Here is a 24,005-nt window from a genome sequence, read left to right as displayed (position 1 = left end):
GTTTTATAAATAATGTAATGAGATTAAAATGTAAAATTTTAAACAAATAAATATGAAAAAATACTTCTTTTTTAAATGCTAATTTATTATCATCCATCATTAAAAAAAAACAATTAGGAAGCTGTTAAAACTTGTTTTAAATTAAAAACTGTAGCCTATAGGCAAACAACAAACTAGCCAGCTCATTTCCTCAGTCAGAATTTGTCCATTTTAATAATAATTATAATAATAATAACAATTATTTAGTAATAACAATAACTAAATTTGTCTTAAAGCCTTCTTTGATCTGTTATTTTCACAATTTATGATGGCATACTTTCAAGAATTGGACAAATTAGCTCATATAGGGGCCAAACACTGCACTTTGTCAATAGGGGGGTGGGTTATTCGAACCACCCGAACCCCCCCTGGCTACAGGCCTGTGATACAGTGATAGATTACACGTTATCTAAATTATACAGTCATTTTAAGTTAGAATAAAATGCACAGGTTACTGTTACATGTGTGGAAAATAACATAATTCGATCCCATTTTGAAAGAACTTTCAATGGTTACTTTGTAAACTCCAAAGCCGTAAATGCATTAAAATACAGAAAATAATTTACCCCATTCTGGCAGCTTTTTGAATGCTAAGCATATAAAGGCGATACTAGAACTAAATAAACTGAATTAAGCGTTTAAAAGAGGGGAAATGGAGGTCATTTTGACTTAGTAGTTACGAGTAAAAAGCCAAGTAAATTCTTTGAATCGTGTTTTATTCGTAGACTGTGGTATTATCTTTGCTCGTTCTTTGTGATGTTTTATTGCTGTGTTTAATGCAGTAAAGTAGTGCATTAACGTATAAAGTAAATCATGTTTTTATTAAAGGTTCCGATCAAACATGACATTTTTTCATTTTGTTCAAAGAAATATACAAAGTAGACCTTACATGCAAAAACAAGCATGAAGTAATACAATTACAACAATAGGCAGACACAAATATAGGGGGAAAAAGCAACATGGTAATGACAATTGCACTTGACGTTAAAAATAAGTAAATAAACAAATTAAAAATTTGTTTGTCGTATCTTAGGTTTATCAAAACTATCGTTTTTAATCAAAATGGTGAGCATTTCTACAGCTAGGATGAATAGGAAAGGGGAAATGAGACACCCTTATCTAATTCCACATACAATATTGAATATCTTTGGTCAATATTGTCGCATACGATAGTGATATAGTACTATTAATATCTTTACATAGCATTTTAATCAAGGAAATTAATGTATTGCCGACAATTTTGCAAGCGCTGATCAAACACGAGACGATGTGACATGGTTATAAAACTGACGATAAAACAAGCCGTCAACATTCTGCTTCAATAAGGACCTCACATTAGGTGCCCTTTACATCGCCTGATATGAATTACAAATATAAATTGGTGTACTTTTTAAATACTAATAAAAGACTATGTTTACTTAACATAAATAAAAAAACATCTATTTATATATATAATTTTACGTCATAAGCTCATCACTTGATTAATTAGAGCGATTTGATGAGTATTAACAACATTGTAAACTAACGTTAACGTTACCTATTTACGCGACGCGTCGCAGTCAGGACCTAAAAACATGGGATCGAAGAAGCATCGTAGGAGCCGATCGCGTTCCCGCTCTCGAGAAAGAGCCCGTGCCGTTAGACACGATCGCTCGCCCGGGGACAGACACGGTCGCAACCGCTCTCCGGTGAAAAGTTCCCGCAGGCGAGCGCGGTCCGACAGCGGCGGCTCCAGGAGCAGCGGGGGCTCTGCGGGCCCGAGCCGACAGAGAGGCAGAGAGTCCGGCCACTCCAGCGACTCTGACCGCGAGCACAGAAACACACACGGAAGAAACAGAGACAGGTACTTCAAGACAGCTAAATATATACTTGCATGTGTATACAATAACAGGGGATGCGTGGAAGTTATTGGAGTTAATTTGGTTTTATATTCGCTTCTAACGTTACTTAATATAATTTAGGAAAAGTATTATTTGTATATTTTAAATTGTGAAATCAGATTAGCAGCCAACGACTGTTATAGTACAACATTGTTCACAGTCAATGAAATATTGCTAATAATGTTTTGAAGTCATATATATTTACATGCGATATTAGACCGAAAATTAAAATTAGCGTAATAAACAATGTAGACAGCAAATTCATTCATTCATTTTCCTTCGGCTTAATTCCTTTAACCAGGGGTCCCCACAACGGAATGAACCGCCAAATTACCCAGCATATGTTTTACACAGCGTATGATTTTCCAGCTATAACCCAGTACTGGGAAACATCCATACACACTCATTCACACACTTACATTATGGCCAGTTTCGTTTATTCAATTCACCTGTAGCGCATGTCCTTGGACTGGGGGAAACCGGAGCACCCGGAGGAAACCCACGCCAACACAGGGAGAACATGCAAACTCCACACAGAAATGCCAACTGACCCTGCTGGGACTCGAACCAGCGACCTTCTTGCTGTGGAGCGACAGTGCTACTTGTCACTGTTAAAAAATAAACAAATGTACGAATATATAAACCAATTTTATCTCTTAAGTTTAGAGAAAACATTGTTAAAATGTAACTAATACTACAGTTGTCAACATTTGAAGTGGCTTAAACTCATTCTTGTCTTAAGAGCAGTACCGAAAAAATATTTTGATCCACTTCAAATGTTGACTGCTGTATGTTTTATTGATTGAAGCAAAGTTAATATTCGATCTGAAATCTTCAAACTTCAGAACAACATTAGCACTATTTAATTGACTGTCAACATTGTTTTATTTTGATAGTCAGTGGCTGCTAATATGATTTCACTATCTAGAATTTGTAAAGAATACTTTTCTGAAATTATATCATTAAGGAGAATGCCCAAATGTGTGAATATTAAACAATTTTTCCCCAATGTTTTATTGAACATATTGATATGGTCAAAACGTTCACACAGAAAGGATTTTAAATAAATAGTAACAATAACATAACAATAATAGGCCGGCCAGTCATGATTGTTAACATTACTGAGGATTAATTGTCATTTAAAAAAAAATTCTAATCCAATTCTCTTTTGTTTTGTTCATGACACTTAAAGTTTAACCTTAAATACGATAACGTTAGTTCACCTAAAATGAAAACAATTATTATTATTATTATTATTATAGTAGTATTATTATTATTTAATGTTTTAATGGTGATAAATCTCTCATGAATTTCTGTCTTCTGTTGAACACAAAATAATATATTTTGCTGAAAGCGAAAAACCTGTAACCATTGACTTCCACAGGAAAAACAGATACTATGGAAGTCAATGGTTACATGTTTTTCGATATTTCAAAATATCTTCTTTTGTGTTTAGTAGAAGTCTCTAATTAAATTTGCATTGTAAACCTTAAATTTAAATGCAAAGTTATTCTTTTTTATTTTTATATATTATGTTTTTACTTTCTACAACTCTCAAAATCATTCTGCAAAAATCTGCAGATTTCATTTTACAAAATTCTGTGTAGAATAGCAAAAGATGAAAAATATAAATAATATTTAATAAAATTTTGAGATTTTCTGACTGAATAGAAACTGTTTAAAGATTTATGTACAATACGTTTTGGAAGGTCATGTTTTCTATTTTTTAGTAGATATATGATAATATAAGAGACTTACTTTGTTTACCGAGTGGATCTAATTAGATTTGCATTGTAAATCTTAAATAAAATTTGACGTTTTTTTTCCCCTATATTAAGTTTTTAATTCCCGCACTCTCAAAATCATCTGCAGATTTTTGAAAATAGCACACAATGAGGATTAATAGAAGTAATGTTTTATACATTTTCACATTCTCTCACTGAATAGAAACTGTTTAAGGATTTATGTACAATACAGTTTGCAAGGCCATATTTTCTTTTAGCAGATATGCGTAGGCCTGTCACAATAATGGACACATGGACGTGACCTCAATCATTTCTGGTAATGCAATATATATCACCCATACATAATTCTAGCAACATTTTAGCTGATTGTGAAACATCTCTATCAGAGGTGTGAGCGTGGTTAAAAAACACCACAGTATTTATTATAAATGACTTTAGTATATTTTCATGTGGGTGTCTGACAGCTGAAAATAGATCTGGTAGCAGATATCACAGCCTCTGTTATCTTGCATTTTTTGATAACATTTATTATTATTATTTACTTAGGAAATGAGTTTTCGCTTTCTGATTCCAATGCCTAATTACAAATGGTTAAAATGACTATAAATTAAATATTCTTAGGAATAAAATTTGACGTGTTCTTTGGATGAGTGTGCTTGCATTATGATGATATTGGATTGTCATTCTGGCATTATATAATGAGTGGCATAAAAGGACAATAATATTCATCGCAATATATTTTGGTGCAATATATCATACAACAAAAACAGATATCATGACAGGCCTAGATATATGATATGAGAGACTCGATTTGTTTAGCAAACAAGTGAATCTAATTAGATTTGCATTAAAAAACCTTAAAAGTTGTCACTTTTCATTTCATACATAACATTTTTAGTTCCTACACTCTCAAAATCATTCTGCAGAAATCCACAATGTTTTAGTTCCTACACTCAAAATCATTCTGCAGAAATCCACAATGTTTTAGTTCCTACACTCAAAATCATTCTGCAGAAATCCACAATGTTTTAGTTCCTACACTCAAAATCATTCTGCAGAAATCCACAACGTTTTAGTTCCTACACTCAAAATCATTCTGCAGAAATCCACAATGTTTTAGTTCCTACACTCAAAATCATTCTGCAGAAATCCACAATGTTTTAGTTCCTACACTCAAAATCATTCTGCAGAAATCCACAATGTTTTAGTTCCTACTCTCAAAATCATTCTGCAGAAATCCACAATGTTTTAGTTCCTACACTCAAAATCATTCTGCAGAAATCCACAATGTTTTAGTTCCTACACTCAAAATCATTCTGCAGAAATCCACAATGTTTTAGTTCCTACTGTCAAAATCATTCTGCAGAAATCCACAATGTTTTAGTTCCTACACTCAAAATCAATCTGCAGAAATCCACAATGTTTTAGTTCCTACACTCAAAATCATTCTGCAGAAATCCACAATGTTTTAGTTCCTACTCTCAAAATCATTCTGCAGAAATCCACAATGTTTTAGTTCCTACACTCAAAATCATTCTGCAGAAATCCACAATGTTTTAGTTCCTACACTCTCAAAATCATTCTGCAGAAATCCACAATGTTTTAGTTCCTACACTCAAAATCATTCTGCAGAAATCCACAATGTTTTAGTTCCTACTCTCAAAATCATTCTGCAGAAATCCACAATGTTTTAGTTCCTACACTCAAAATCATTCTGCAGAAATCCACAATGTTTTAGTTCCTACTCTCAAAATCATTCTGCAGAAATCCACAATGTTTTAGTTCCTACACTCAAAATCATTCTGCAGAAATCCACAATGTTTTAGTTTCTACTCTCAAAATCATTCTGCAGAAATCCACAATGTTTTAGTTCCTACACTCAAAATCATTCTGCAGAAATCCACAATGTTTTAGTTTCTACACTCAAAATCATTCTGCAGAAATCCACAATGTTTTAGTTCCTACACTCTCAAAATCATTCTGCAGAAATCCACAATGTTTTAGTTCCTACACTCAAAATCATTCTGCAGAAATCCACAATGTTTTAGTTTCTACTCTCAAAATCATTCTGCAGAAATCCACAATGTTTTAGTTCCTACACTCAAAATCATTCTGCAGAAATCCACAATGTTTTAGTTTCTACACTCAAAATCATTCTGCAGAAATCCACAATGTTTTAGTTCCTACTCTCAAAATCATTCTGCAGAAATCCACAATGTTTTTTTCTTTGACAAAATTCTGCACAGAAATGTCAAAAAAAAGTCCTAATATATTATGTCTGGTCCTCGTGTGATTTTAAACATATTCTTCTTATTGTAGCTCTTCAGATGACGACTACCACAATAAGAAGAAACAGGCGTTGAAGAAGAAACACGATGATGAAAAGGACAGCAGGAGAAGAAAGAGCAGAAGTTCTTCAGGCTCCAGCAGAAACTCCAGCAGAGAGCGAAACCGATCCAGAACCAGCAGGAGCGGAGAGAGAGAAAGAGAATGGAGGAGACGACAAAGCAGAAGCTCCAGCAGGGAGAGACACAGAGACCAGAGGAGAAGAAGAAACAGCATGGAGAGAGATCGAGACAGAGGCAGACGCTCACAGTCCAGATCCTCCAGTTCCTCCAGCTCCGACTCTGACCATGGAGGAAAGTCCACACAGGGTGGTTCATCCTCCAAAGAGGAGAAGAAGAAGCAGAGGGATCTGATGAAGGCGCTGGAGACGCCGGAGGAGAAGAGAGCCAGACGTCTGGCCAAGAAAGAGGCCAAGGAGAGGAAGAAGAGAGAGAAGATGGGCTGGAGCGAAGAGTACATGGGCTACACCAATGCGGACAATCCCTTTGGTGATAACAACCTGCTCGGGACCTTCATCTGGCAGAAGGTTAGAGACAGTACTAGAGGCAGAAGGTTTCATGACAGTACTTCCCACACATAGGCTTTACTTGGGTGGGCCACCCAGGTATATTAACGGCCACCCAAGTATATTTGGTGATTGGTGACACTTTTTTTGTTTACTATTATCATCATCCTTTTACTGTTTTGTAACACGTTTCCTACTGCTGGTTCTGTGTGCACGAGAACAGTCAACACTCCTACACATCTCACATGCTCTGCAGACTAGGGATGCACCTATCCCGATACTTGGATGGGATATCGGTTCGATACCGCATATTTTTGCTGGATCGTGTATCGGCCAGCTGGTACTGATTCAAATCCGCTATATTCTGTGTAATTTATAAGCCAACTAAGCCATGAAGGTAGCCTATTATAAGGCACTTAAAAAGTTGCCTTATAATACTAAATATTATTATTACTAAATATAACTAAAAACACCTACTATATCCCAAATGTTCTGAATCCATTCTTTAGTTTAATGTGAAGCACAGATGAATATTAAATTATAATTATATTAATTGATTTTCAGTTCAGCGCTTCCCGCCGATGCGCCTGTCAATCATTCTTCATTCGTTCACAATTCAAACTGCGTGTCACGTTTGACACGAAAAACTTTCTCCAAGACTAATTGTTCCTGTTAGTTTTAATAATTAGTGGAGAAATGGATTTAGTTTTGCATTAAATTGATTCATTTTTGACCTGCAACAAGGAGTTGCTGTTTCTAAATCATGTTTCGCTGTGTCTGTTAGATCAGCAGATCGCATTCGCAACACTAAAGAGGGTTATTACCTGCTCTTCACACACAAAGTAGGCCTACCTGACATTTTAAATGAGAAAAGGCTCAATAATACGTTGGATAGATCATCAACGCACTGATTTCTCCCCTTTGTGCTGCTGTTTTGAAAGTGTCCGCATATACCGGAGAGCTGCGCGCTGTGTCTCAGTGATGCATCAAGAGCTTCATCCACGCACCGTCTGCGCAGATGCGATGTGCGCCGCTCCATAAGATTATTCCCACAATGAGTTTCTGTTCTCTCATCCTTCCGACTGAGAAATGTGCTGCGAATAGTTTGTAAAGCCTGACTCATTGTGGTCAAAGTAGGCTAGTTGATTAAATTAATAAAAGTGAAACTGACGGGTGCGATATAGATTGTCATTAACTGTTATAACTATACATATACAATATACAATAACTATTACATGAATGATTTAGCCTAATATAGGCTAGGTTACTCTGAAACTGAATATTTCACTGTAGTTTTATTTATATCAACATTTTATTGAACAGAGCAGTTTGTGTTTTGACGCTGAAGCATATAAGCGGACCTTGTGTTCTCCGTCTCATCACGGCGAGATTTGACGAGGGATTATTAAGTAAAACTGGCCTCAGACAGTTTAGTCCGCATCAAACCTGCAGGCTTTGCTTAAAGGCTGGTTATTTTACCAACGATGAGTGTTAATAATGGTAGCTTATTACAGATTTCAAAGAAAAATTTTAATATTAAAAAAGTAAACATAAGCTGGGCCACAACAGATCAATGTCATAACGAATGCTCAAATGTAGCCTAGTTTACAGCAAGCATCATGTTTTCAGATTGTGTTGTCTGTCATACACAGTAGGCCTATAGGTTATTTTTACTAAAGAAGATATATTATTTGAGTTTATCACCAAAACTATAGAAACTGTATTATGCTTTGAAAATAAACAAACAAACAAACAAAAAAAACACACAGTATCGGGATCGGATCTGTATCAGTCGATACTCAGAATATTGGTATCGAGATTGAATCAGTTCCAAAAAAATGGTATCGGTGCATCCCTACTGCAGACCCACAGTGACGTGCCTTTGATGACTTTAAGCGTCCGGCCGTCGTTTAAATCTAATAAAATGTCCGTGATTTGAATTTTGCTTTCTAATCTGCCGTTAGTTGTATGCGTTTTTGCATTATCATTTTATTTACGCCTGATATACTTTCACTTAGCTTCACAACTGACAGCCGCGAGAGCAAGAGAAACATTAAATAATTCATTCTTTAATCTAAACCGGCTACGAAATATCTGTTCACCATTAGAAAAGGTTAATCAAACTCATTTACATTATTTAAATAAAGTACACTTTTTATGCTTGTTATTATAATAATTCTTTAAGTTATTGTCAGTTTTTATTTCTTCTGTCATTTGCCTCTCATTTTCTGTATATTTTATTAATTTGTTTATTTATTACATATTATTTTATACATATCTAAAATGCTTTGGCAATAGTATGTAGTTAACCATTTAATGTGTTTCAATCTGACTACCGCAAGTATATTTCAAACCTGTGTGAAGCACAGCATGATATACGGTATATGCACAGCTAGAGTTTTTCAGCTAATGATGAACGTCCGGTGAAAGGTTTATGTGACTATTTTCAATTTCATAAGGTCGTTTTTACAGCATCGATGTTGCAATGTAATTAAAATACATCCGGTTAAATAGACTTCAACATTTAGTTGTTCAAGCGTAAAATGAGATGAAAGACTGTGTAAATGCAAGCACCGTCAGTAGCAGCGGGCTAGCACAGAAACTATATTGAAAGTGCTGGAGTAAAATACATTTCCATATTTTAAAGAGATGGCACAGAACAATGGAATTTAATGCAGTGCTTCTAGTCCGGTCTGAGATCTACTTCATATCGTATATCAATCAGGCAGTGAAGAGCACTCGTTTTCAAAGAAATCAGATGTTAAACATGGGGATTTTGTAATGGCCGAGAGTTCAATGGAAGCGCTTGGGCTGGCTGAAAATGAAAAGTCTATGTTCATATACCATATTAGTGATGATGACAGGAAGAAATCACTCACTGTGTGTGTTTTTTTCCCCTCAGGCTCTGGAGAAGAAAGGCATCGGCCATTTGTCAGAAAAAAATCTGAAGGACAGAAATAAACACATCCAGGAGGAAAACCGCAGGGAACTGCAAAAGGTACCAAACACTTGTTTTTTGATGTTGTGGGTTTTAATTTTAAAAAGTAATTGCTACAGTTATTAAGTATTTTTAGTTGATCTGATGGGAGAAACTATAAACAGAAGTGATTTTAAAATAGTTTCATTGGTTATTTATACTTGAGCACTATGAAAAATATTAGGAACTATTAATTATCTATTATCCATCTTTCGGATGAGACGATAAACAGAGGTCCTGACTCTCTGTGGTCATTAAATCCCATGGCACTTCTCGTAAAGAGTAGGAGTGTCACCCTGGTGTCCTGGCCAAATTCCCTCCATCGGCCCTCACTGATCATGGCCTCCTAATCATCCCCATCCACCGAATTGTCTTTATCACTGTCTCTCCACTCCACCTGTAGCTGGTATGTGGTGAGCGCACTGGCGCCGTTGTCCTGTGGCTGCTGTTGCATCATCCAAGTGGATGCTGCACATTGGTGGTGATGTGGAGAGACCCCTCTCATGATTGTGAAGCGCTTTGGGTGTATGGACATACACAATAAATGCGCTATATAAATACACATTTCATTACATAACACATTACAAAACAATTGAGTTTTTTTTCCTTTTTCCTTTACATATTTTAGGCACGTGTCGTTTGTAAGAGTCGCCGGTTTTATTTTTTACTTTAGTTTTTTGATATGTTGTTATTCATTGCTGAATAAAAATACATATAAAAGAACACAAATGGATAAAGAAAACATTTTTGAATCACTATACAACAAACACTTTAGTTAACCTGAAATGAGGCAACAATCAAATATGTGATGACGTACGTGTTATGCATTTTGCAACTTATGTACATAACCCTTTATGTATTTTTGATGCATATAGGCAGTGCTTTTTTGTGATTTTAAGTGTTTGTATTATCCTCTTTTGTAAGTTGCTTCAGATAAAAGCATCTAGCAAACTATTAAATGTAATGTTTTAACACTAAGTTTAGATGTAGATGTTAAAGCACTACCGTACACTTGAGCTTGAATTATTTATCTGGATATTAGCTCTGAACTGATCATTTGAATCATCTAATCAAGGGTGTAGGTTTGCACTTGACATTAGTGGGGACGGGTGAATCAAACAATATATATGTACTGCTATTATTTATTTAACTGCTATTAAAATATATTAATAATTAATCCTCTCTTCATACAAATTACTAAGTTTTAGGCCTGTAGCCAAGGGGGGTTTGGGTGGTTCGAAAGACCAAAAGTTGTATTATTATTATTATTATTTTAGAATTTTCCATATTATTCAAATGGGCAAATTCTGACTAAGGAAAGTTGAATGTACTGGCCAGTTTATTATTATTATTATATTAAATGCACACATAAAATAGTATGGTAAACAATTTGATAAAATAGTATTTTCTGGTACATCAAAAAGCGTGATTATGATAACCATCCGACAAGCTAATCCAGCAAAAAACCGTTCTTAAAATGCAATAATTATACCTCATAATTAAATAGAAAATCAGGAAAATAACTGCAAAAAGGTTTTTTAGAAAAAAATAGCCACCGCTTTCAATAAGCTGGCTCCAGGCCTGATAGTGTAATCTTTACTTTACTATTGTAAAGTTTATTAACTGATAAAGAGAGAGTTTAATAAAGACTTCCGTTTATTTTAGCTATAGTGCAAATGAAACATGTCATCAATATTATGCCTATACTCAGGCTGTATTTTTTCTGACAAATGTTTCAACTGAAATTGGACATGCTACTCTGAGAGATTAGGAGAACTGGCCGGGATTAAACTTCAGCTGTTTATTCTACAGTTAGTTTTCAGGGCATATTATTCACAGACTATATCAGTCTGCGATGTAGCGATAGACTGCGTCACGAGCATTAACTGCATTATCTTGTAGTGAACTGCATACTCAGTAGTGAACTTGAGCTTACAGTATGTGACTTACACTTTTGTTGAAAAAAAAGCACCTTATGTCCACCTTTTTTGCCGCCGCCATACTTACTTGTGTGTCACCCAACCATACTCTAGCACGGGAAAAAAAAACAATCCACCGCGTTTGGCGCTGCTTGTATCTGAAGGCAGCCACATGATAGCAGGTAAAGGCACAGCCAGTTAAAATGTCCATATGCAGTTTGGGGTGGGAGGACTTAAGGAGAGAACCTGATTTAACCCTTTCAGCATGTCTAGGTCTCTATGGTCTAGGTCTAGGACTAGGTTAATGTTGACAGTGCGATTATTTATTATTGTTTTTTAATTAATTAATTAATTTATTTATTTATTTATTTTTATTTATTTAAAAAAATATATTTTTTTATTATTAATTTTTATTTTATTTTTTTTCTTCGATATTATTATTATTATTTATTTATTTATTTTATTATAATTTTTTTTTTATTTATTTATTTTTTATTATAATTTTTTTTAAGTGGATTAAATTATTGGTGGGGACATTTCTATGTTCGGTGGATATTGGTGGGGACGAGTCACCTCCGTCTACCCTAAATCTACGCCCCTGCATCTGCTGAACTGGAGTTGAAAACAATCTGATAGTTCATGAATCTGTGATCAGAACATCTCCAGTGAAACGTACCGAAGAATGAAGTGTTTGTATGAAATGAAAAGGAGCTAAAATGCACAATACTATACTTTGGAATGTAGAAAAGTAAAAGTTTCACAAAATAAAATTAATTATAAACTAACAATAGGCTTATAAATCAATCTATCTATGCGTGAATCCAGTAATATACATTTAAACATGTATTTACATGTTTATATAGTATAGATGAATCTGTGGATTCAATACAGTGACGATGTAAAACACCAACAGCCTAAGAAATCCTTCCACTACTAGTTGAAATGACTGAACCTTCAACAATCGAAATGCTTGAACCACTTACCGGACCACAGTTGAAATTTAAGAAAAGTAAAAAGGAAGTACTTCACTGTTGTTCATCACTGTATCTGGAGAAAGCTGAAAAAGCCGAGCTGCAGTAAAAGTGTGTGCGCTGTGTGTTCAGGTGAAGCAGCTGCGTCTGGAGCGAGAGCGGGAGAAAGCCATGCGGGAGCAGGAGCTGGAGATGCTGCAGAGAGAGAAAGAGGCGGAGCATTTCAAAACGTGGGCGGAGCAAGAGGACAACTTTCATCTGCATCAGGCCAAACTCAGGTCATTCCCTTTACATTATAGTGAGAAAAAAGGGCCATACAAATCAACTTGAATTAAATTAGTGTCTGTTTATGAATGTAGATGTGTGATGATGGCATTTGGCAATATGTTTTCTGTAATGTGATGCGATACAGGTCTAAGATACGCATCCGGGACGGCCGAGCGAAACCTATCGACCTGCTGGCGAAATACATCAGCGCTGAGGATGACGATCTGTCTGTGGAGATGCACGAACCGTACACTTTCCTCAACGGACTGACCGTCACAGACATGGATGACCTGCTTGAGGACATTAAGGTGAGTCATGAGAGAGACTGCAACAAACAGTTTTAAGTTTAAAATGTAATTAAACAGTATTAATTAACAGTATTTCCTGTGTAACATAAGTGATGGTTTTAATGTTTGTGTTACTGGTTGAAGGTGTACATGGAGCTGGAATGTGGCAAGAATGTGGATTTCTGGAGGGATATGACCACCATTACTGAAGATGAAATCAGCAAACTACGCAAACTGGAGGCGTCAGGGAAAGGGCCAGGTGATGAGTACATTTATACCTTCGACATTCCTTTTTTAAATTTTTTTAAAAAGTCAAATTTATATTTGAAGAAATGTGCGAAAATAAATGTAATATTTGTTGAATTTCTATTGACACATACACACACACACACACACACACGCACACACACACACACACACACACACATATACACACACACAGTAGAGGTCAGAATTATTAGCCCCCCTTTGATTTTTTTTTTTTTTTTTTTTTTTTAAATATATTTCCCAAATTATGTTTAACAAAGCAAGAAAATTTTCACAGTATGTCTGATAATATTTTTTTCTTCTGGAGAAAGTCTTATTTCTTTTATTTTGGCTAGAATAAAAGCAGTTTTTACTTTTTTTAACAACCATTTTAAGGTCAAAATTATTAGCCCCTTTAAGCTATATATTTTTCAGATAATCTACAGAACAAACCATCATTATACAATAACTTCCCTAATTTCCCTAACCTGCCTAGTTAACCTAATTAACCTAGTTAAGCCTTTAAATGCCAATTTAAGCTGAATAGAAGTGTTTTGAAAAATATCTAGTAAAATATTATTTACTGTCATCATGACAAAGATAAAATAAATCAGTTAATAAAACTATTATGTTTAGAAATGTGCTGAAACAATCTTCTCGCTGTTAAACAGAAATTGGGGGGAAATAAACAGGGGCTAATAATTCAGGAGGTTTAATAATTCTGAGTTCAACTGTGTGTGTGTGTATATATGTATATGTGTGACTCGGCATGTAATTTTTTTAAAATAAATTTTAATATTTATAGAAATAGCAGTGAAATATTAGTATCATTCAGAAAATTCAGCAAATCCTAAAATTTGCATAATGGATTACAAAAATATTGATACTGATAATACCAATTAAAATATTAATATTACATATATATATATATATATATATATATATATATATATATATATATATATATATATATATATATATATATATATTTAGTATCACTCATTCTATTACTGATTCCAAAAATATTAGCATTTTACTTAATTATATGTATTTTATTTAAATTTTATTTAATTAATTTATATATTTATTTTAGTACCACTTTTTAAAATATATGTTAATATTTAATGTCAACATTTTAATTAATATCATTAGTATCAATATTAGTACCATTAATGCCAGATATTATATTGAGATATTAGTACCGTTCAGAAGTATCAGCATATATTGTTAAAATTTGCATAATGGATTCAAAATATTTGTATTTAATTTTATAATGTTTCTAATTAATGTTAATGTGTATATTTATTTTTAAATAGATAAAAATAAATGCTTCTTGAGGACAAATGAGCATATATGAATAATGTGAAAGTTTTAGTGGTGAAAATTCATGACAGGAATAAATTACTTTTAGAAAAGTATTAAAATAGTTATATTTATAGATATAATCATGTTTAACATGTCTTTAATTATTTGGAGGCAACGTGGTGGCACAGTGGGTAGCAAGTTCGCCTCATTGCAAGAAGGTCGCTGGTTTGAGCCTCGGCTGGGTCAGTTGGCATTTCTGTGTGGAGTTTGCATGTTCTCCCCATGTTCGCGTGGGTTTCCTCCAGGTGCTCCTGTTTCCCCCACAAGTCCAAACACATGTGGTATAGGTGAATTGGGTTGGCTAAATTGTAGTGTATGTGTGGGAGTGAGTGTGTATGGGTGTTTCCCAGTGATGGGTTGCAGCTTTAAGGGCATCCGCTGTGTAAAACATGTGCTGGATAAGTTGGCGGTTCATTCCGCTGTGGCGACCCCGGATTATTAAAGGGACTAAGCCAAAAAGAAAATGAATGAATGAATGAATGAATGAATGAATGAATGAATAATTATTTGGGGAGGAAAAAAAAAAGTGTATTTAGTTTTACCATAATTTTATTCATTTATATTTATATTTATTATTATAGTTTTTAATACATTGTCATATTATTATACTTTTAATATATGTAATACCACTTTTTTACCCTGCACAATAGTTATTACTATGAACTCATTTGAAATCTGCTAATTCACAAAACTCTGCAAATGATATTTATTTGTAATATTTAATAGTGATTATATATTCTCTATATAATGTAAGTCTTTTAAAATAATATTGTACAATGCAGCATAATTTAGTGGAGCGTCCAGTATGCAGGCCCTGATCTGGGTGTGTTTTTGGCTGTCAGGTGACCGGCGTGAGGGCATAAACACCTCCGTCAGCACAGATGTCCAGAGTGTGTTTAAAGGGAAGACGTACAGTCAGCTTCAGGCCCTTTACATGAACATCGAGAGTAAGATTCAGGCAGGAGGCTCAAATCTGGACATCGGCTACTGGGAGAGTCTCCTGCAGCAGGTGCGCGTCTACATGGCACGAGCCAGGTGTGTATCCGACTCTAACTGTGTCAAAGAGATGTGTTTAGCCTTTAGTGACGATTTACCTTATAGATAGTGTTCTATAGACTTCAACAGTGACTATTTGCATTACAAGGGTATATACAAGAGTCAGAGAGGTTTAATACTATTTAAGACCTATTTTAAGACTCTTTCCATACATTTTAAGACCTCATCGCCACTTTAGGTTTTAATCAGTAACATTGGAAAAATTTTTACTTGCTAACCTACAGAATATTTACATTTTATAATTAAGAATGATACAAAATGTAATACCTTGTAACAGCATTTAAGACTTTTTAAATACTTTTCAAGATGCCACGGACACCCTGATTACACTGATCTGAGCTGAACTTCAACAGTGCCTGAACTGAAACTCAATTGAACCATTTAAAATAATCTGCTGGCTTTTACTCTCTCTTCTTCATCTATGTGAAGCTGCTTTGACACAGTCTACATTGAAAAAAGCCTGTAGAGATAAAGATGTATTGAATTTAATGTGTGTGTTTGTAAAGGCTGAGAGAGCGTCATCAGGACGTCCTGCGGCAGAAGCTGTATAAACTCAAGCAGGAACAGGGTGTGGAGAGTGAACCGCTTTTCCCCATCATCAAAGAGGAGCCGGAGAAAGAGCAGCCCATGTGAGTCAGTTCACCTCTGCCTGAATGTACAGGATTATGAGTGTGTTTTTGGGGGGAATTTGGATTAATTATTGATCCAACTGGGAGGTTGTGTGAATGTGCAATATGCCTACATACTACATATACATGTATAGTTAAAGTCAAAATCATTCGCCCTCCTGTGAATTTGTTTTTCTTTCTTAAATATTTCCCAAATGATGTTCAACAGAGCAAGGAAATTTTCACAGTATCTCCTATAATATTTTTTCTTCTGTAGAAAGTCTGATTTGTTTTATTTCGGCTAAAATAAAAGCAGTTTAAATTTTTTAAAAAAATTTTAAGTTCAATATTAATATTTTCGAATGTCCACAGAATAAACCATCGTTATATAATAATAATATATAATGCCTAATTAACCTAGTTATGGCTTTAAATCAGGGATGTTCAGGAAAGTCCAGGACATTTCTGACTGCAATGGGAAATTGGCCATTTTTACAGCTGATAAAAACATGTTTACAGCCTGGTACAAAAGATGGCTTTGGTGCATATAGCCATGATTAACCTTCATGACAACTGTGAGAGGGGTGAATTTTTTTATAGCTCATCCGTTTCGTTTTATTAAGTTATATTAAGTCTGCATAATTAAAGGCGTGGCCACTTGAGTGACAGCTAGGTCTTGCTGCTCGCTGTCTCATCACCTCAACTGATTACGGCTAATTAGCCGCTATGCTCGGCGTATACATCGCATTTTTGTGTTGGTTAATGTTTCTTTACTCAGTCAGTTGCCTTTTGGAATTATTTTCTACAATTATCACATGATATAGCATGCTGTGTGCACTTAATTGTCCTCACAAACCATTCACATGGCCACCGTTTCCCTGGTGAGTGAAATTATATACTTATATACCATCTCTATAAATGTATTTATTTTATTTAAGATCATTTCTCATTTATAATGTTCTTTAGAGCTGTAAAGCACTCCAGAATCTGACAGATTGATTAGCTGTAGGCTATAAAACAGTCATATGAAGCGCTGTCATACAATGTTATGCCTGGATTTTGTCAATAGTCTTGCATTTACTAATACAGACTATATTTGAAGTGTTTAGACGTAATTTGCGTTTTCCTACTGTTGAAAAACGTCATAAGAACAATGTTTAGTGGCCCAATGTATTACAGCAGTGTTTTTGAAAGTCTAAACACTTTATTGATATAGTGTACAGCCAAGCACATGTGGTCAGAACACAAACGAGTCGCAGGTAATAAAGTATTAAGCATTTCTCCCAAAGTAAAGTCTGTCTTAGCCAGGTCCAAGCTAAATGCCAACAGGTGTCTGTAGCTCCGCTCACTCTCCGCCTCTTTGCCCTTGTTTGGTATCCCGCCGTGGGTGCGATGACGCGCGAACAAAATGGCGATGGTTGGCCGCGCCTACTTGTAGCTGCATTTGCGCTCTTCAGAAACCTATGGGTGACGTCACGGATGCTACGTCCATATATTTTACAGTCTATAGTGCAAACACATGAATCGGATATGGGTCACAATTAAAAGAACGTGTAAACAGACAGACAAAACAAATCAGATATAGGCAACAAATCAGAATTGGGCATCAAGACCTGACATTGTAAACATGACCAAAGGGTCACAATGAGTGCCATTCGCATTTGTAGAGAACTCTGGATTTCTTATGCTTATGGAGCACATAGAACGTCGATTTGAATTTTTAAAATGTATTATAGAAGTATTGAATCGGGTTTTGTATCAATAGATACTCCAAATCAAACGACTCGGACTTGAGGGCAGAAAAACCTGATCGGGACATCCCTAATTTAATTGTCACTAAGCTGAATTCTCGTATCTTGAAAAATATCTAGTAAAATATTCTGTACTGTCATTATAGAAAAGACAAAGTAAATCAGTTAATAGAAATGAGTTATTAAAACTATTATGTTTAGAAATGTGTTGGTGAAAAAATCTATAGGGGGTCTAATAATTCAACTGTATGTATAAAATGAAACACACTCCACTATTTTATCACCAATTCCTAAATAATAAAACAAATTGCATTGCAAACATACCTAATATGTGAATCATCTGTTATATTTCCCAGCAGCTCTAGAGAAGCGGAGTCTGGAGACGAGGCGGCTGGCAGCTCCTCTCAGCAGCGAGACAGAGAGGAAGATGAGGACAGACGGAGCAGGAGGACGGGTGGAGAAGAGGCTGAGCGTTCTGGAAGGAGCAGTCCTGAGGAGGAGAAGAAAGGAGAGGAGGAGGAGGGAGAGAAAGATGAAGCTCCGGAGGCCGTGTTGACAGAGGAGGATCTGATCCAGCAGAGTCAGGCCGAGTATGACTCCGGCCGCTACAGTCCCACACTCCTGCAGAACTCGGAGCTGCCGCTGGACACACACATCATCGCGGAGGAGGAGGACCTGCAGCGACTCCTGCTGGCCCGCAGGCAGATGCAGGTGACCGGTGCGTATCGCTCGTATACTGTATTAAACTGCAACACATGCTTTAAAGGGGACCTGTTATGCAAAAATCACTTTTAATAAGAGGTTTAAACACAGCTGTGCGGCAGCAGTGTGTGAAGATAGCCAGCTTTTAATAGTACAAATATATTAATTTAATTTTTTATAAAAACACTTTGATTGGCATTCTCCCATTATATTTCATCTGAGTAGAGGTCTTTTTTAGTCCTGCTCCCGCCAGGTTTTATTCCGCACCTGACCACTCCCGCTGTATGTTCAGTCTTTGTTCACCCGCTGCCTGCTTAGAATAATTCTCTACCTAACCCGACAATTCCCGCTAAATTTAGCTCTGGTTTCCAAAATCTCACGTTTAAATTGGGTACTACCGAAAGAGAGAGATAACAGATAAGGTTGTATGTTGTGCGAGGATTGTAGGCTAAATTTCAGTTTTGTTTGCCCCTTTGGGATGAGACATGAGTGCCGCCTTAAGGCTGATTTATATTTCTGCATCAAGCGCGTGCATATGCTCCGGCGCAGCCTTCGTGCGGTTGTATAGCCCTCGTCGTAGCTGTCGCTGACGTGTACCTCACAAAAAATGTAACTACAAGTCGCAACAACGCGTAGCACAAGCTCTGTGATTGGTTGGTTTGGTACCGGTGACGAGCCTGGGCGGTGCTGAGAGCTGCGAGTCTGATGGAGTGAGTATTTACAAGTGTCGAGTCCCGTGAAGGAGCTCTAGATGGAAACTATTGTTTTGTGTTTACCTTATGATAAAAGTTGTTGCACGTCTGCCGGTTCCGGCCTGTGAATGAGCAAGTTTTAGCTTCTTGTACATTATGGTAGCGTTCAGAAAAAACAAAACACCAGCGAAGAAACTCAACACAGAGGAACATAACCTACTGCCAGCTAGTGTTTTGGAAGTGTTATTGCAGAGCAACACAAACAGCACGCAGAAGTATAAATCAGCCTTTAAACCCGAGGTTCCAGTCTTTTGAAGCTGGTCGCACATATGACAGTTGGAAGTAACATTTGCCAGACGCAGGTTCTTGGATATAAACCATGTGCAGAAAGCACTGGTCCGTACGTTCAGCATCCGTAACAGTCGTGAGCACTGGCTGTACCGGTGCTCAATAAGAATGAGGAAATCACAGATATGCTGTTCCAAAATAATGTCGGGACTCGGGAGCACTATATTGTTAGACTGCCCGCTCCCATTCAAATTACACCAGATAATTTGTGTCCCGCAGTACAGTCGAATGCAGACCTCTACACCAGAGGGGGAAAGCCCGCCCCTTGTTCGTATGTCGAAACTTATCCAACATGAAATGGCTATGTGCCCTTATGTCTGCAGTGTAAGCAGGTAGATCAGAACTGTCAATGCAAGTTGCGAGTCATGCAAATGACATCAACTCTGACGCTTTCATTTCGGAAATGACTTTAGCAGAGTCCCAAACCTTGAATCTCATATACAAGGACAAAAAACTTTCGTAATGTCATGTAGCACAAGTATTTAGGCATGTTAAGGAGAGAGAGAAATCAAGCACAACATCCACCATGTAAAACAATTGCATACATTATGTGCATAAATCACTGTATGGACATCACACTAAGATGACTACTGGTTTAAAAAAGCCTAGATTAAAAGAAGATGGCCAAATGAGGACTTTTCTGTCATAAACTATAGTAAAACAGCTTGTCAAAAATAAAATAAAAAATGAAACCCTGCCAACAGATTAAATACAGGAATGGAGTAAGGAGCACACATTTATTATCAGTTGTTAGTCAGCGCTTTTTTTTCCCAGGTCATTGTGCCTTAGCCGTGTGCAGTGTAAATGCGGACATTAGATACAAGTCACTTTTAAAAGGTGATGTAAGCGGATCGTCTAAAAAGGTGGATACGATCGCAAAATTGGAATCTACAGTGTAAATGCAGCCTAAGCCGTTCATTATTTTGAATGGAGGTGCGCGGCTTGTACACTCATATTAGGAGCGATGCACATATGACGTGCCAATTACCTCAGAACACCCAAACACTGCAGTGCTCTACATTTTTTTTCCATAAATAAAAAATCTGATCTTGTATGCAGCAATGTTTTGTCAGCTTGTGCGAATGACGGTTAATGGTCCCCTAGCAATGTCAGATGACAAAGGAGCGTGAGCACAAAGCACGTTGAAAATGTTAAAGGAAGTGGCGCGCTCTTTTTAGACCTTTTAGATGTGATATGTGAATGACCCCTAAGAAGCAATATAAAGGCAGAGTTTTATGATGCACAAATGAACACTGTAGTCTCGATAGATGACCTTCTGAGACACTTTTTTTTTTCCCCATATTTTCAGTTTTTCCACACAGATAACTTTCCTCCTGTTTTGAATCTACTGCTATGCTGACACACATGTGTTTGTAGCTCCGCCCTCTTTTGAAAACAGCACAATCTCATTTGAATTTAAAGCGATAGTCACCAAATCTGCACAATTTTGATCAAATCCTAAAAGGGTCAGGTTCAAAGACTTCTAGAACATTATTTATATTAGCTTATATTATTTATATAGCTAAAACATCAAATACACACTCTAGAGCAGAGGTGGGCAAACTCAGTTCTGAAGGGCCGGTGTACTGCACAGTTTAGCTCCAACACTAATCAAACACACCTGAACATGCTAATCAGAGTCTTCAAGATCACTAGAAATCTATTGGCAGGTGTGTTTGATTAGTGTTGGAGCTAAACTGTGCAGGATACTGGCCCTCCAGGACTGAGTTTGCCCACCCCTGCTCTAGGGACATCAGAGACTTATTTTACGTCTTGTAAAAAGGGGCATAATAGGCCCACTTCAGAACTCCACCCGGGCTGTTCATTTGTATGACGGTGCTAATGCCAGTTTTCTTTGTGTTTCCTGAACACAGGTGATGCAAGTGAAAGTGCTGAGGATTTATTTGTGCGTCGGGCTAAAGAGGGCATGGGCGGTGACGAGGCTCAGTTCAGCGTCGAAATGCCTCTGACTGGGAAAATGTACCTGTGGGCCGACAAATACCGTCCACGCAAACCCCGCTTCTTCAACCGCGTTCACACCGGCTTCGAGTGGAACAAATACAACCAGACGCATTACGACTTCGATAACCCGCCGCCCAAGATCGTCCAGGGCTACAAATTCAACATCTTCTACCCCGACCTCATCGACAAGCGCTCGACTCCGCAGTACTTCCTGGAGCCCTGTCCCGACAATAAAGACTTCGGGATTCTGCGCTTTCATGCCGGACCGCCGTATGAAGACATCGCCTTTAAAATCGTCAACCGCGAGTGGGAATATTCACATCGCCATGGTTTCCGCTGCCAGTTCGCTAATGGAATCTTTCAGCTGTGGTTCCACTTTAAGAGGTATCGCTACAGACGGTGAAGAGGATGATCTGAGAATTGGGTCGGAGAAGCTGTAACATTAGGGTCAGTGTAAAACCACAAACACAGACTGTTTATTAACGCCCCATACACCTGCCGTTAGCAGAAAAGCAGGTTTTCACTGGCGTAGACCTAAATATTTCTACATAATCTCATTTGCAGGCACTCAGCTTGCTTTTGATTCCTTTCTGAGACCATGCTAATTGTTGTAAAGCAGTGCTTCTCAACCACATTCCTGGAGGACCACCAACAATGCATGTTTTGGATGTCTCCTTTGTCTGTTACACCCATAATAGGTCATTCAGTCTTTACTGAATCTGAATCAGGTGTGTTTGGTTAAGGAGACTAGAAATGTGCTGAGCTGGTGGTCCACCAGGAACATGGTCGAGAAACACTGTTTTTAAGGGATAGTTTAACCAAAAATAAAGTCTGTCATGATTTAAATCGCATACATTTGTTCAAAACAAAAGAAAAAAAGTTTAAAACTACATGGGGGAGAGTCATTTGTGACGTGATTTAAATATTTGGTTGAACTATCCATTACTTAAATTCCTTGAAAATGTAATGTTTTGTATTTTGTGTAATTGAAATGATTGATTAAAGATTGTTTGCTCATTTTTACCCATGTTTCCAAACATTTATTGTTGTTCCATCGCAACAGGTTTAAATGTGGTATTTTATAAATGTTTATAAATATTATTAGCATCTGCAGCACATTTCATAAAACACAAGTTGCTTAAAGTTTGGATGCAGTTTTGACATGTTTTTTGCAGCCTGAAGATGCAGGAAGTTCATTCTTTGCCATCCTGGATTGCCTTTAAAGGCAACAAACTTGGGTTTGAGGCAACACCCACGGCAGGTTTTAACAAGACAGCGTGTGTCATTTTGGCCAGAGGGGTATCCCTAAATCATGAGCACATTACTAAAAGCCTCAAGAAAGAATCTGAATAGTCTATTGAACAGATTTCAGGATCTAAAGTTTAAACAGTTTATTTGGAAACATGTTGACAAATGAGAACTTCTGAAGAAAATCTAAGTGGATTGGATACAAAGTTTGTTTGAGGCACTTGGTAGCAAGGAAAGAAAAAATGTAATTATATACAGTGCTCAGCATATATGAATACAAATCTCTCATTTAAATGAATATCTTCTGTGGGATACTTTACAATATTACATTTTCAGTTCACTTTTATTTGTATAGCGTTTTTACAATGTAGATTGTGTCAAAGCAGCTTCACATAAAAGATCATAGTAACTTGGAACCGTCTAGTTCAATTGGAACAGTGTAGTTCAATATTTGTGCATATACATTAGTTAAGTAAGTACTGAAGCCAAATCTGGAGCTTATCTAACAAAATCTTACAATAATGGTTTAAAATTAGTAGCCCAAATGTATATGATACGGAAAAATATTAAATGTGAATTTTTAAAAATATTAAAAACAACTTTTTTTTTAAAAATCAATAGAATCAAGGTGTTGGTTTGTAATTTTGATTTGCAATAATTTGCATGAATTTAAATGTATTTCCATTTTTAAAGATGTTCTGTGACAAATATTATTTGAATAAATATATCTGTTTAATAAATCAGTTTTGTTTAAATGCACCAATATATATTACCCATATTCACTAAGAAATGGATCCAAATATTCATTTTCAAAATGGGGTGTACTCGTATATGCTGAGCAATATATATATATATATATATATATATATATATATATATATATATATATATATATATATTTTTTTTTTTTTTTTTTGAGTTTGTTCTTCCAAGAACACGTGATGAAACGAAACAGTGTTCTTCAGGCATAGTTTAACCATTGTTTAATATAAGCTCCGGACCCTTCATCTCAAATGTCAAGAACAGGGAAAGAGACTGAAGGGAATAATAAAGTTTGTGTTTGGGTATTAACATTAACCCAGTATTTGTTG

At 36.2% G+C, this 24,005-nt stretch overlaps 1 protein-coding gene across 2 annotated transcripts; it reads left to right on the top strand.

Annotated features, from left to right (window-relative positions):
- Positions 1-1,602: 1,602 nt before the first annotated feature.
- Positions 1,603-22,672, top strand: cactin. 2 transcript variants are annotated; one of them, XM_056481601.1, is made up of 10 exons: positions 1,603-1,882; positions 5,984-6,536; positions 9,418-9,513; positions 12,515-12,660; positions 12,795-12,957; positions 13,081-13,195; positions 15,390-15,582; positions 16,110-16,232; positions 18,322-18,680; positions 21,579-22,672. In XM_056481601.1, the coding sequence occupies exons 1-10, from the start codon at positions 1,614-1,616 to the stop codon at positions 22,067-22,069; spliced, it is 2,508 nt and encodes an 835-aa protein (XP_056337576.1). In that variant the 5' UTR covers positions 1,603-1,613; the 3' UTR covers positions 22,070-22,672. The 2 variants fall into 2 exon arrangements, with proteins under 2 accessions (XP_056337576.1, XP_056337568.1); XM_056481593.1 differs by having other exon boundaries at positions 18,319-18,680.
- Positions 22,673-24,005: the final 1,333 nt, after the last annotated feature.

The sequence above is a fragment of the Danio aesculapii genome, chromosome 2 (assembly GCF_903798145.1).
Source record: "Danio aesculapii chromosome 2, fDanAes4.1, whole genome shotgun sequence".
Lineage (NCBI taxonomy): Eukaryota > Metazoa > Chordata > Actinopteri > Cypriniformes > Danionidae > Danio > Danio aesculapii.
This window is presented reverse-complemented; position numbering and strand designations above follow the sequence as displayed.